General features: G+C 33.9%; 1 protein-coding gene across 11 annotated transcripts in view; it reads left to right on the plus strand.

The window, feature by feature from the left end:
* Positions 1-15,339, plus strand: part of LOC132382284 (titin homolog) — a 354,914-nt gene that overhangs the window by 211,121 nt on the left and 128,454 nt on the right. For all 11 annotated transcript variants that reach the window (XR_009508280.1, XM_059952393.1, XM_059952425.1 and 8 more), the window contains one exon: positions 3,780-3,959. Coding sequence is in view for 10 of the 11 variants with exons in the window: in XM_059952393.1 (XP_059808376.1) it covers positions 3,780-3,959 (180 nt within the window). In the remaining variant the exon portion in view is untranslated. The remainder of the gene's footprint in view (positions 1-3,779; positions 3,960-15,339) is intronic.

A 15,339-nucleotide genomic window follows, 5' to 3' on the forward strand; every position in this document is an offset into this window, starting at 1 on the left:
GCAGGTCCAGGAGCCCATTAGTTGCAGACCACAGCCTCAGTTCAATGCACAGATGAGTAAGCCTTGTGGAGCAGTGAGCTGAACACCAGCACGTCCCTCTCCTCCAGTCCTGACACCTTAACCTTTTCAATCTGGCCCAATGCTTAAATCAGCCAAACATTGGCTCATTCTTTGCTCTCAGACCTGGGCCTCGCCACCTCAATTCAGCCCAGCCCACAACCATCCTGCACCTTCGAGACTTTGGTTCACATCACAAAAATGCCAGGTTGTATAGGCGGTTTGAAAGCTCAACTCTGAAAGGGACCCAGTAAATAATTGTATTATCAGCAGAATCACATAAAGAATAAAACCAGATGGATCATCTGTCATTGAAAGTAGACACAGCAAAGTCACTCTCAATTCATTCAACCATACAAAGTCCTTTTGACAAACATTTAGGTATCTAATTTAAGAGTGGTTCATTGGCTTGTCAGCAGGAACCTGATATGGCTGTTATCAGAGTCAGACTTAAACATGGGTCAGACTCTTGCATCACAGTATCTGACTGGACAGAGTCACCAGAGTTGCCAGTATAGTCCTGTTCAGGTTGGAAGGAGCAACCCTTCAAGTTGTCAATGTCACCTCAATGACCCCTTGAGGTCTTATGACATCAGGTCAAACAAGGGGAAGGAAAGCCTATTGGCTTCCCTCCAATTTGTATTTCTTCATGTTGAATAACACTTGGAAGAAGCAATGAAACTAACACTGTATTTAGTGTGTTACAGCACAAAAACAGACCCCATTGGTCCAACTCATGAATGTTGACTGTTAGCCCAGTAAGTTGGTCCCATCTACCTGCATTTAGCCTAAAACCCTCTAAGCAGTGAATCTATCAGTGACATCAGCAATGACTGAACTGACAATGTCTTGAAGGATATAGCTGCCAGCTCTGTCAGCATTGGTGTGAGTGAACACTTGAACACTTGTAGTGAAGGTGGGACTTTATTATGCTGAAAGTCACCTCATGGTATGTACTGACAATCCAGTGCCTGGCGTCACTTTATAGACATATAATCAATCTATGCATATAAATTATCTTATGTATTTATATTTACTGTGCATTTTTAAAAGATTATTACTGTGTTCCTTATCTTACAGTTTTTTTGTGCTGTACTGGATCTGGAGTAAAAATTACTTTATTTTCCGTTACACTTGTGTACTGGAAATGTCATTAAGCAATCTTGATGATCAGACTCTGAAAAGAACTAGCAACTCAGAAATGGGCATCCATGAAGCCCATTATGAACCACCATTAGCAGCAGAAATGTATCTCACCAAATCTGTAAGCTTGTATATCCCTCACTCTATCAAGCCAGAGGCTTAATCTGGTACAATCCTTCTCCTCAGGAATCAAGGGCCATGGAGGCTGGCATGGATTTGACGAGTCCTGGGGCCAATTAGCCATTGTCACATTGAATGGAGGGGAAGATCTGTGGGGTCAAATGATCTCTATTATGTAATGGAGAGTACAAATGGCAAGGAACAGTTAAAGAGCTTACTGAAGGAAGAGACTTCAGAATGACATGGGGACTTAGCCCGACCAGAGGAAATAGCAGAGGTACTTAATGAATACCTTGCTTCAGTATTCACTATGGAAAAGGATCTTGGTGATTTACAGTGGACTGAAAAGCTTGAGCATGTAGATATTAAGAAAGAGGATGTGCTGAAGCTTTTGGAAAGCAACAAGTTGGAGAAGTCACCAGGACCAGATGAGAGGTACCCCAGGCTACTGTAAGAGGTGAGGGAAGAGATGCTGAGGCTCTGGTGATGATCTTTGCATCATCAATGGGGATGGGAGAGGTTCCCGAGGATTGGAGGTTTGCGGATGTTGTTGCCTTTTTCAAGAGTCTTACTTTAGTGGTTGGTAAATTGATTGAGAAGATCCTCATAGGCAGGATTTATGAACATTTGGAGAGGCATAATATGATTAGGAATAGTCAGCATGGCTTTGCCTTACGAGCCTGATTGAATTTTTTTGAGGATGTGACTAAACACATTGACGAAGGTAGAGCAGTAGATGTAGTGTATATGGATTTCAGCAAGGCATTTGATAAGGTACCCCATGAAGGCAAAGAGTGGTTGTAGATGGGTCATATTCTGCATGGTTGGTGACCAGTGGTGTGCCTCAGGGATCTGTTCTGTAACCTCTATTATTCATGATTTTTATAAATGACTTGCATTATGAAGTGGAAGGATGGGTTAGTAAATTTGGTGATCACACAAAGGTTGGGGTTGTTGTGGATAGTGTGGAGGGCTGTCAGAGGTTACAGTGGGACATTGACAGGATGCAAGACTGGGCTGAGAAGTGGCATATGGAGTCCAACCAGATAAGTGTGAAGTGGTTCATTTTGGCAGGTCAAATTATGCTGAAAGAATATAGTATTAATGATAAGACTCTTGGCAGTGTGGAGGATCAGAGGGATCTTGGGGTCTGAGTCCATAGGTCAGTCAAAGCTGCTGCACAGGTTGAATCTGTGGTTAAGAAGACATATGGTGCATTGGCCTTCATCAATCGTGGTCCCTGGTTAGACCCCACTTGGAATACTGTGCTCAGTTCTGGTCACCTCACTACAGGAAGGATGTAGAATTCATAGAAAGGGTGCAGAGGAGATTTACAAGGATGTTGCCTGGATTAGGGAGCATGCCTTATGAGAATAGTTGCATGAACTCGGCCTTTTCTCCTTAGAGCGACAGAGGATGAGAGGTGTCCTGATAGTCAGAGGCTTTTCCAAGGACTGAAATGGCTAGCATGAGAGGGCACAGTTTTAAGGTGCTTGGAAGTAGGTACAGAGGAGATGTCAAGGGTAAGTTTTTTACGCAGAGAGTGGTAAGTGCATGGAATGGGCTGCCGGCGATGGTGGTGGAGGCAGAAATAATAAGGTCCTTTAAGAGACTCTTGGGTAGGTACATGGAGCTTGGAAAAATAGAGGGCTGTGGATAACCTTGGGTAATTTCTAAGGTAAGGACATGTTTGGCACAGCATTGTAGGCCAAAGGGCCTGTATTATGCTGTAGATTTTCTATGTTTCTATGTAAATGCTATAGATCAGCTTGAAGCATTGGCAGCTGTGTTGAGCCTGTGGTGGCTAAATAGGTGATGCAGCTTTGCTTTCACCTGACTTCATCACCATCACAGAAGCACTCGCACTAAATTGAATCACTCATGCCAAGTATAGGCTGAGAGCAGCAAATAGATCAAAATATACACTGTCCCAGCTGTGGTACTGAAGATCTGCTGTTCAGAACTAGATGCACCTCTAGCCAAGCTATTCCTGCAATTGACCCAACTTTGTAGAAAATGCCCAAAAGTGCCCTGTTTTCAGAAAGTGAACAACACTAATCTGACTAGTTACTGTACAATTCATCTACTGTCAGTAATCAAGCAAATTGATGCAGGGTGTCTGACCTTGCTATCAGGCGGTGCTTACTATTAATCTGCTCATTACAGCCCAGTCTGGTTTTTCCAAGGCGACTGGCCACCTGACCCTATCACAGTCTGAATTTCAAAGGTGAGGTTCATTTGAAATGCTCATAGGAAATGAAGTGAATGATGTTTGCAGTACTGGAAATATTAATACATGCTTAAACAATTGACCTCTGGCAAAAGAAATAATCAATTTTGAAACTTGGTGTGATCTGAAAGATTGCTTATGACTATATTTTTGTTACTAGGCTCATAATGTGGCTAAGTAACATAAAAGGAATAGAAAATAATAAGAACTACTTTATCCCAATTTTTAGGAAGGAAAAGTTGACAAGAATCCATTAAAAAATTTCCTGGATGATCGTCGGCGTACAGGTCCCTTGCCTGAGGGGGATAAAAAAGTTGGAAGTCGACGTAACATGGGGAACTGTGGCAGCTCTGACTTTGAGATGGCAAAATCTGATATTGAAAAGAAGTGCTGTGAGAAAGACTGGAAGGTAAGTTAAAGCAATGCACAAAAATGTTGCATAATGTGTTTTGTAGATATGTATCTGGTGATCTCAAAGATAATGTTAATAATTGTTATGCAAAGTTCATGACAATTTTTGATTAAAATTTAAGCTATTGCATTGAGGATTTCTACCATGTAAGGATCTGGAAACTTTCTATAATTGTCCATTGCTATATATTCACAAGATCAATTTTGTTGGTGTTATGTACCCTGTAACGGGTTAAAAAGGACCAGCAGAAATGGACACACCTGGAGTCTGAGTCTTCCATTTTAAACACTATTTTATTAGTAACTACATGATAAAATAATATAAAACAAGATAAGGTAAATGGGTTAGCAAAGTATATGCATAAATATAAGTGAGTAAATAAAGTTCCCAAGCTTCTCCCAGCTCAGGTGATTAGATGATACAGTCTTACGTGGTAATGTAAGAAGTCAGTTTAGTTCTGGAATTTGAATTGAGTAGAGTTGGAGAGAGAGAGAGAGAGAGAGAGAGAGAGAGAGAAAGTTGTTTTGTCTTCCTAGTGTCGATGCCGTCAAATCTTCCACGTCGTCCTCCTGCTCCCGAAACTTATTAAAGTCACCAACTGTGACCACAAAAACAAGAATGCCAGTTTTCTATGGTAAGCTATCAACCCAGGCAAGGTTTGGACACACCAATATCTCCCCACCGGTCACTCCTTTGTCCACACTGTGAGCAAAAACTGCACCTTGGTCGTGGGCACACAAAGCTCAACCAGTGTCAGTGTCTTCCTTGGTGTCTGGTGTGTCTGATTACAAAGCCAGCTGACCTTGTATGTATTCTACAATGCTGAACACCAGCTGTCCATCAGATAGTTCCACCTTTCAGTTTCCAAGTCAACTTACAGACTTTCTCTCCGTTGCTGAAATAGCACATGTGCTATTCGCTCCTTCTCTCTCTTTTTAAAGGAATAGTCTACCTTGGATAATGCTTAAGATCTCGTCACACCTCCCTCTTTTTTTTTCTTTTTCAATCTTTTTATTATTGTTATTAATATCAACAAAATAAAATTGATACATAGATAATGGGATTACAAACATACACGTTTCAACTGAACATGAAAAAATACATAAGCAATGATTATGGTATAATTGAGTATTCCCAAATCATGGACGATACAATTTACAAATAAACAAGGCAAACCTAGGTATATCATAATATATATTTAAAAAAAACAGAAAAAAGAGAAAGAAAAAAATTATGCAAAAAAACTAATCTAATAATCTAATAACTAATAAAAAACAAAAAAGAAAAAAGAGAAAAAAAAGGGAAAAAAAGGGCTGTTTATAATTTCTCACAAAAATACAAAATCATCAGTGTCGTCAACTCCGATCCTCTCAACATATATAAAATCGAAACTGGAAAAACAAATAGGCTTGGAACAGGATCATATTACATCATATGAAAATATTGAATAAATGATCTCCATATCTTTTCAAATTTAATAGAAGTATCAAATACAACACTATTAATTTTTTCTAAATTTAGACATAACATAGTTTGAGAAAACCAATGAAATACGGTAGGAGGATTAATTTCTTTCCAATTCAACAAAATAGATCTTCCAGCCATTAATGTAAGAAATGCAATCATTCGACAAGCAGAAGAGGATAAATGGAGTGAGTCCATCATTGGTAAACCAAAAATTGCAGTAATAGAATGAGGTTGTAAATCAATGTTCAATATCGCAAAAGTAATATCAAAAATATCTTTCCAATATTTTTTCAAAAGCGGACACGACCAGCACATATGAGTTAAAGACGCTATCTCAGAATGACATCTGTCACAAATAGGATTTGTATAGGAATAAAAACAAGCCAACTTATCCTTGGACATATGAGTCCTGTGCACAACTTTAAACTGTATTAATGAATGTTTAGCACATATAAATGATGTATTAACTAATTGAAGAATTTTATCCCAATTCTCAATAGGGATAGTAAGGTTAAGTTCTCTTTCCCAATCATTTTTAGTAAGGCTCTGAACGTATCTTCATAATTATATTGTAAAGTTTTGATATTAGCCCTTTCTGAAAAGGATTTAGTTCAAACAAATTCTTCAATATACCTGAAGACACAAAATTTGGAAAAGTAGGAAGTACAGTATTTAAGAAATTCCTAATCTGTAAATATCTAAAAAAAATGAAATCTAGACAAATTATATTTATTAGATAATTGCTCAAAAGACATAAAACAATTATCCAAAAATAAATCGGAAAATCGCAGTAATCCCAAGCTGAATAGGCTTGGTCTATAATAGAAGGATAAAAAAAGCAATTGGATACAATAGGAATATTTAAAACAAACTGAGTCAACCCAAAAAATTTCCGAAATTGAAACCATATACGTAAAGTATGTTTAACTATAGAGTTGTCAATTTGTTTCGGCAATTTAGAAAGAGCAAAAGGAAGAGAAGTCCCTAAAGTAGAACCCAATGCAAATCCTTGTACAGATTTAATTTCCAGGTTCACCCAATGAGGGCTAAAAGATAAATCCCAATCCTTTAACCAACATATCAAATATCGGATATTAACTGCCCAATAATAAAATCTAAAATTAGGCAATGCCAATCCACCTTCCTTCCTTGCCTTCTGTAAATATACTTTACCTAACCTAGAATTTTTATTCTGCCATATATATGAGGAAATTTTTGAATCAACATTAACGAAAAAAGATTTTGGAATAAAAATAGGTACCACTTGAACTATATATAAAAACTTGGGTAAAATAACCATCTTAATAGCATTAATCCGACCTATCAGAGATAAAGATAGTGGTGACCACTTAGTAAACAAGCGTTTAATCTGATCGATTAAGGGTAAAAAATTAACCTTAAATAAGTCTTTATAGTTTTTTGCGATTTTAATCCCTAAGTAAATAAAAGAGTCATTAACTAATTTAAAAGGTAAATTTCCATAAATTGGAACCTGTCTATTTAAAGGAAACAATTCACTCTTATTAAGATTTAATTTATACCTGGAAAAATCACTAAATTGAGCCAACAATGATAAAACTGCAGGAATGGATAATAAATCATCTGCATATAATGATAACTTATGTATATCTGTCCCACGATTAATGCCAAAAATGTTCTGTGATTCTCTGATAGCAATTGCCAAGGGTTCTAAAGCAATATCAAATAATAATGGACTAAGAGGACAGCCTTGTCTAGAACCCCGAAATAAACGAAAAAAGAGAGATCTTTGATTGCTAGTAAGCACCGAGGCTACTGGAGTATGATATATCAGTTTAATCCAGGAAATGAATGTCAGACTAAAATTAAACTTCTCAAGCACATTAAATAAATATGGCCATTCAACTCCATCAAATGCTTTCTCCGCACCTAATGAAATGACACATTCTGAAGTGCTATGTGAAGGAGTATAAACAATATTCAATAATCTCCTAACATTGAAAAAAGAATAGCGATTTTTAATAAAACCGGTTTGATCTTCCGAAATAATTTGGGGTAATACCTTCTCCAGCCTGGATTCCAGTAACTTGGAAAAAATCTTGGAATCTACATTCAATAAAGATATTGGTCTATAGGATGCACAGTCAGTAGGGTCTTTATCTTTCTTCAATATTAAGAAATGGAAGCTCTATAAAAAGATTGTGGCAAATTGCCCAATCTAATTGCTTCTTCAAAAACCCTGCATAACCAAGGAGAAATAGTAGTGGAAAAACATTTTAAAAATTCTACTGTATACCCATCTGGACCTGGTATATATGACCCAGAATTCATAGAGGAAATAACCCCTTTAATTTCTGCATCCGTAATAGGAGTTTCTAATATTGAAAGATCATCTGATGATAATTTTGGAAAATTCAATTTCCCAAGAAAATCACACATGGTTTTACGATCATGAGGGAATTCAGAATGATACAGGGTGGTATAAAAATCTTGAAATGATTTATTTATCTCATCATGGTTAACTGTCAGATCCCCATTCTGCTGACGGATCTTAGTAATTTGACGTTTAACCAAAGCATTCTTCAATTGAGTAGCTAACAGTTTATATCACTATGTATATAAAAATCAGATCTGGTTTTCTTTCTTTCTTTTTCAATCTTTTTATTAAGTTTCATATAAAAAAAACAACACATGATAATGAATAGATTACAAACTCAATAAACTTGAAATTACATTAGTAATAGGATAATAATATCCTATTAAACATCAATCAACAAAAGGTACATAAATCAATCAAGTCTATATAAATATATATGAAAAAAACAAAAATAATCATCAAAAAAGAAAAAAAAATTGAAAATATATATAAGAAAATATATATTGAAAAAAAAATACTAAACTAAACTAACATGGGCAATAATAACACTATAAATATATGAAGGTGTCAAGAAAAGAACTCCGGAACTCCATACCTGAACAAGGATAAGTAGAGAAAAGGATCTGAAAAAGGCCAAATTAATTCATATGAAAGTGTCGAATAAATGGTCCCCAGGTTTCTTCAAATTTAATTGAAGAATCAAAGATAGTGCTTCTAATTTTTTCCAAACTCAGATAGGAAATAGTTTGGGAGAACCACTGAGATGTAGTAGGAGGATTTACTTCTTTCCAGTTTTGTAATATAGACCTTCTAGCAATTAATGTTACAAAGGCAATCATTCGTCTGATTGAAGGGGAAAGCTGTTTGCCATCTTCATTTGGTATACCGAAAATTGCAGTAATAAAATGGGGTTGTAAATCGATATTCCATACTGAGGAAATGACATCAAAGATGTCCTTCCAATAGTTATGTAAAGTGGGACATGCCCAAAACATGTGGGTCAATGAAGCCACTTCTAAGTGACATCTGTCACATTGAGGGTTGATATGCGAGTAAAATCGGGCAAGCTTATCTTTAGACATATAAGCTCTATGTACAATTTTAAATTGTATTAAAACATGTTTAGCACAAATAGAAGAGGAATTAACCATTTGTAAAATTTTTTCCCATTTATCTGTTGATATATTACATCGAAGTTCTTTTTCCCATTCTTGTTTAATTCTATCTGATATTTCTGGCTGTATCTTCATAATCATGTTATAAATAAAAGCTACTAATCCCTTCTGACAAGGATTAAAAGTAAAAATCAAATCTGAAAAATCCGATGGAGTTGAATTAGGAAAAGATGGAAGAATTTTATGTAAGAAATTTCTAATTTGTAAGTATCTAAAAAAATTAGATTTAGGTAATTCAAATTTGTTGGAAAGTTGATCAAAAGACATCAAAGTACCTTCAAAAAAAAGATCACGAAAACATTTTATACCTTTCCTTTTCCATATACTAAAAGCTTGATCTGTCAGTGAAGGTTTGAAAAAAAAATTACAGAAAAAAGGGCTGTCCAGAACAAAGTTTTTCAGATTAAAGAATTTGCGAAATTGAAACCAAATTCGTAGTGTATGTTTGACAACAGGGTTAGATATCTGTTTATTGAATTTGGCTAAATCAATAGGAAGAAAAGAACCAAGAACGGAAAATATAGAATATCCCTTTACCTCACTACATTCCAAATTTACCCACTGTGGGCACACAGGTGAATCCAAATCTAGTTTCCAGTACATTAGGTTACGAATATTATTCGCCCAATAATAAAATCTAAAGTTAGGTAAAGCTAGACCACCATCTTTTTTAGACTTTTGTAATTGCCTTTTGCTTAACCTAGGATTTTTATTTTGCCACACAAATGAGGAAATTTTTGAATCAATATTATCAAAAAAAGATTTAGGAATAAAAATTGGTAACGCTTGGAATAAATATAAAAATTTCGGTAAAATCATCATTTTAATAGCATTAATCCGACCAACTAATGACAAAAATAAGGGAGACCATCTTGTAGTAAGTTGTTGAATTTGATAAAGCATAGGTAAAAAATTCAGTCCAAATAAATCTTTATATTTCTTGGTGATTTTTATACCTAAATAGATAAAGTTATCAGTAACAACTTTAAATGGCATCCTGTCATTCAATAAGGTTTGCGCGTTTAAAGGGAATAACTCACTCTTATCTAAGTTTAGCTTATAACCAGAAAAGCTACCAAATTGAGCCAACAAGGATAAAATAGCAGGAATAGACCTACTAGGATTAGAAATATATAACAGCAAATCATCAGCATAAAGCGATAATTTATATAACTTCTCATTACGGATAATACCAAAAATATTAGGAGACTCACGAATAGCAATAGCTAAAGGTTCTAATGCAATATTAAATAATAAAGGACTTAAAGGACAACCTTGTCTCGTACCACGAGATAATTGAAAAAAAGAGGATCTATAATTATTTGTAAGAACAGAAGCAACAGGTTTATAGTATATTAATTTAATCCATGATATAAAATTAGGACTAAAATTAAAGTTTCTCAATGCATTAAATAAATATGTCCATTCAACTCTATCAAAGGCTTTTTCAGCATCTAATGAGATAACACATTCTGGGGTTGTAGGTGATGAAGTATAAATTATATTAATCAATTTTCTAATATTAAAAAAGGAATACCGATTCCTAATAAAACCAGTTTGATCTTCTGAAATAATCTGTGGTAGTACCTTTTCTAATCTAGTGGCTAAAATTTTTGTAAGAATCTTAGAGTCTACATTTAATAATGATATAGGGCGATAAGATGCACATAAAGTAGGATCTTTATCTTTTTTAAGAATTAGAGAGATAGTAGCTTCATAAAAAGATTGAGGTAATCTCTTCTTAACAAATGCATCATTAAAGATTTCACATAGCCAAGGAGAAAGCAATAAAGAAAAAGTTTTAAAAAATTCTACAATAAAACCATCAGGACCAGGAGCTTTCCCTGAATTCATTGATGAGATAGCCTCTCTTATTTCATCCATAGAAATAGGAGCATCAAGCAAGCTACAATCTTCATCTATCAGTTTAGGAATATTCAAGTTATTAAAAAAATTATCCATCATAAACCGGTCACCGTCAAATTCTGATTGATATAAAGATTTATAAAAATCTTGAAAAGTATTATTGATTTCTTTATAATCAGTAGTTAAATTACCGTCTTGTTTACGAATTTTAATAATTTGTCGCTTAGTCGAAATAGCTTTTAATTGATTAGCTAACAATTTACCAGTTCGATCACTATGAATATAAAATTGAGCCCTAGTCTTAATTAATTGATTCTCAATTGAAGAAGATAATAATAAACTATGTTCCATTTGAAGCTCAACTCTCTTCTTATAAAGTTCTTTGGTAGGAGTAACGGAATAAATCTTATCAATTTCTTTAATTTTATCCACCAATAAAGCTATATCTGAATATCTTTGTTTTCTTTTACCAGAGGAATATGAAATAATTTGTCCATGAATAAAAGCCTTGAAAGAGTCCCAAAGTATTCCTCTATCAATCTCTTCATTATAGTTTGTTGAAAAAAATAAGTCAATTTGTTGTTTTATGAAAGTAATAAATTCTGGATCTTGAAGCAAAGTAGCATTAAGTCTCCAAGATCTAGTATTGATAGAAGAGTCCGGAATCTTGATAGATAACTTCAAAGGTGCATGATCCGAAATAGCAATAGAATCGTATTTACAATCAATAACATCTGTTAATAAACGATGATCAATAAGGAAATAATCAATTCTAGAATAACTATGATATACATGTGAAAAAAATGAAAATTCTTTATCTTTAGGGTTCAAAAACCGCCATATTTCAGTAATTCCAGAATCAACCATAAAAGAATTAATAAGTAAAGCTGATCTATTCGGAAGAGTTCGAATAGGTTTAGATCTATCCATCGAAGGATTCAAACAACAATTAAAGTCTCCACCCATTATCAACATATATTCATTCAAGTTAGGAAGGGAAGTAAATAAACGTTTAAAAAATTCAGGACAATCAAAGTTTGGAGCATAAATATTAACTAAAACAACTTTCCGATTAAAAAGTGAACCAGTTATCAACAAAAATCTACCCTGTGGGTCAGAAATAATTTCATAATGTGTAAACGAAATTGAGGGGTCTATAAAAATAGACACATCCCTAATTTTAGCGGTACAATTTGAGTGAAATTGTTGTCCTTTCCAGAACCTAAAAAAACGTTGATTATCCTCCCTCCTAATATGGGTCTCCTGTGCAAAAATAATATTAGCGTTCAATCTATGGAATACTTTAAATATTTTTTTACGTTTAATCGGATGATTTAAACCATTAGTATTCCACGAGATAAAGTTAATAGATTTATCCATCATACCAATATTAATTGTGTGTATCATAAAAGGTTAAAAAGACACATAACCCACAATTTAGGAAGAAGGAAAATTGATTCAGGAGCAACCGGAGATCCTGACACCTCAACAATATTAATAATTTAAAGTCAGCCCATAAACTAAAAGCAAAAAAATAAAAAGCAAAAGCGTGAAAAAAGATCCCTCCCCCCTCCCCCCACCCTTTGAAAGAAAGCCAAGCGGCAGGCGCATAAACTAATACTAATATTACCCCCATTTCAAGATGGCAGCTCCATAAGAAAATTTTTTTAAGAAAAAACTATATAACACCCTAATTAAAATATAGAGTTGCAAAAAAAAAATATATATATATATATACATACATATATATATATATATATATATATATACATACACATACATACACACATCAGTCAAGTCAAAAAAAAACTAAAATAGTAAAACCAGAAAAATCATTAATAAAAAAAAATGAACATTAAAATTTAAATGTGTAATACACCTTTAAAAAAAAAATTCCATATTCAAATACAAAGATGACGTTTCAAAAGCAAAGACTTATGGGAAGAAGAAACGACTTTTGGAAAAAGCCATATTACAAAATATTTATATAAGTTCAGCAATCTAATAAGAAAATTTAGTAAAAAAAAGTTAAAAAAAAGATTTAATAGACACTACAACATATATAAAAAAAGACTAAAAAAAAGAATTCAAAACCTTTGTTCCATTTCTAGATACAGGCAAGCAAATAAACGCTTATAAAAAGTAAAGACTTATGGGAAGAAGAAACGACATTTTGAAAAAATAATTCATTATTACAAAATACAAACGTGTATAAAAAAGGATATTATAAAAATTAAAACAGCATCTATAAGCAATGATAATAGTAGTAAAAAAGATCTGGTTTTCATTAACTGATTTTCAATCGAAGATGTAAGTAATAAACTATGTTCCGTTTGAAGTTCAACCCTTTGTTTGTAAAGCTCCTTACTAGGAGTAATCGAATATTTCTTGTCAATCTCTTTAATTTTATCAACCAATAAAAGAGTTTCCTTCTTGATGCGTTTTCTCAGACCAACAGAGTAGGAGATAATCTGTCCACGTATATATGCTTTAAAAGTGTCCCACAGTGTTCCGCAAGAAATATCATCCATGGAATTAGTTGAAAAGAAGAAATCGATCTGTTCCTTAATAAATTTAATAAAATCTGGATCTTGCAGTAAGGTAGAATCAAGTCGCCATTGTCTAGCACTAGAAGTTGTATCTGTAAATTTAATAGAAAGTTTTAATGGAGCATCGTCAGAGATGGCTATAATATCATAATTACAACCAATTACCAATGGAATAAAACAAGAGTCAATAAAAAAATAATCAATTCTCGAGTAGGAATGATAAACATGTGAGAAAAATGAAAACTCTTTGTCATTAGGTGCCGAAATCTCCAAATATCAAAAATTCCATTATCAGTCAAAAAAGAGTTAATACAAGTGGCCGACTTATTCGGTAAAGTCTGAGTAGATATAGATTTGTCCATCAAAGGATTTAAACAACAATTAAAGTCACCACCCATTATTAACTTATATTCATTTAGATTAGGTAGAGAAGTAAATAAGGACTTAAAAAAATTGGAAAAATCCACATTTGGAGCATAAACATTAACCGTAGCAACCTTTTTGTTAAAAATTAAGCCAGTAATTAACAAAAATCTACCATTCAGATCCGAAAAGATATCATGTTGGACAAATGCAATAGAGGGGTCAATAAAAATTGAAACTCCCTTTACTTTGGCACTCAAATTTGAATGATACTGTTGACCCCCCCAAAACCTAAAAAGGCGATAATTGTCCTCTTTCCTCACATGAGTTTCTTGTACAAAAATAATATGAGCATTAAGTCTTTGGAATACTTTGAAAATTTTTTCCGTTTAATCGGGTGGTTTAAGCCATTAGTATTCCAAGAGACAAAATTAATGGTCTGAGCCATATTTCTGAAATCAACCCTTTGGTACATAAAGGGTTAACTAAATTATGAACTCATGCACCCGGAAGAGGAACAAAAATAAGGGGCGGACCCAGAAGTGACGACATTGCGGACACTTTTGTAATTTATAATCAGCCCAAATGAAAAAAACTAAAAAAAACTGATGAAGGAAACATAAGATTTAGAAAAAGACTTCCCACCCCCCCACCCAAGAGGAAATAAAAGACCACCCCAGCCAGGGATAGGCTGGGAAAAAGGAAAGATTAAACTAAATCTACCCCCATATCAGCAGAAGACAACTCCGTATATAAAGGATAAAAAAAAGATCCACCAAACTCTAAAGAAATAATAATCACTATACTAAAACCAAACTTCTTAATATAATTGGTAGTAAAAAAAAACAAAAAGAATATAATCAGTAGTAACTTATAAATTGGGTTAAAACCCAAACAAACCAAAAAAAAATTAAACTGTGATAAGAGATGCATTATAGGAAGAAGACGAGAGAAAATAAAATGGCGAAATCAAAAAAAAAGCCAAAAATATTTTAGAGAAGAAACCACCATCTTAGTAAAAAAAATTCGCCTTCGAAGGATTAATAATAATGACCAAAGATAAAGTACAGTGGTTGAAGTAAGTAAAATAAAAAGATTAGCATGTCAAAAAAAAACTTCAACTAGAGTATAAAATATACAGTAAACCTACACCAATAGCCAGAAACAAAATCTGGTTTTGGAAATAAAAACCATCTTGCACGATCAAAATCACTCATTTATTAGAAATGAGTGTCCGTAGCAGTAGGGAAGTTCGCATTCAGAAAGCTTCTCGCTTCAGATGTAGAAAGAAAAACACTCCGTGGTGCATTTGGAGGCGATATTCTGAGCTTCGCAGGGTACAAGAGCGCAGGTTTTAGATTTTTCTCATAACATTCAGACATCAGAGGTTTAAAAAGAAGCCTTGCCTTCATTACTTCTGGACTAAAATCTTCTACTAATCGAAAATTGTGATCTTGAAATTTGACCATCCCTACACGCCGAGCCACACGAATAAGTTGCTCTTTAACATACACATAATGAAATCGGACAATTACAACCGGTGGTTTAGCTGAAGCACTTGGTGATTGATGCATAATTCTGTGAGCACAATCAAATAACGG

Source organism: Hypanus sabinus, chromosome 2 (assembly GCF_030144855.1).
Source record: "Hypanus sabinus isolate sHypSab1 chromosome 2, sHypSab1.hap1, whole genome shotgun sequence".
Taxonomy (NCBI): domain Eukaryota; kingdom Metazoa; phylum Chordata; class Chondrichthyes; order Myliobatiformes; family Dasyatidae; genus Hypanus; species Hypanus sabinus.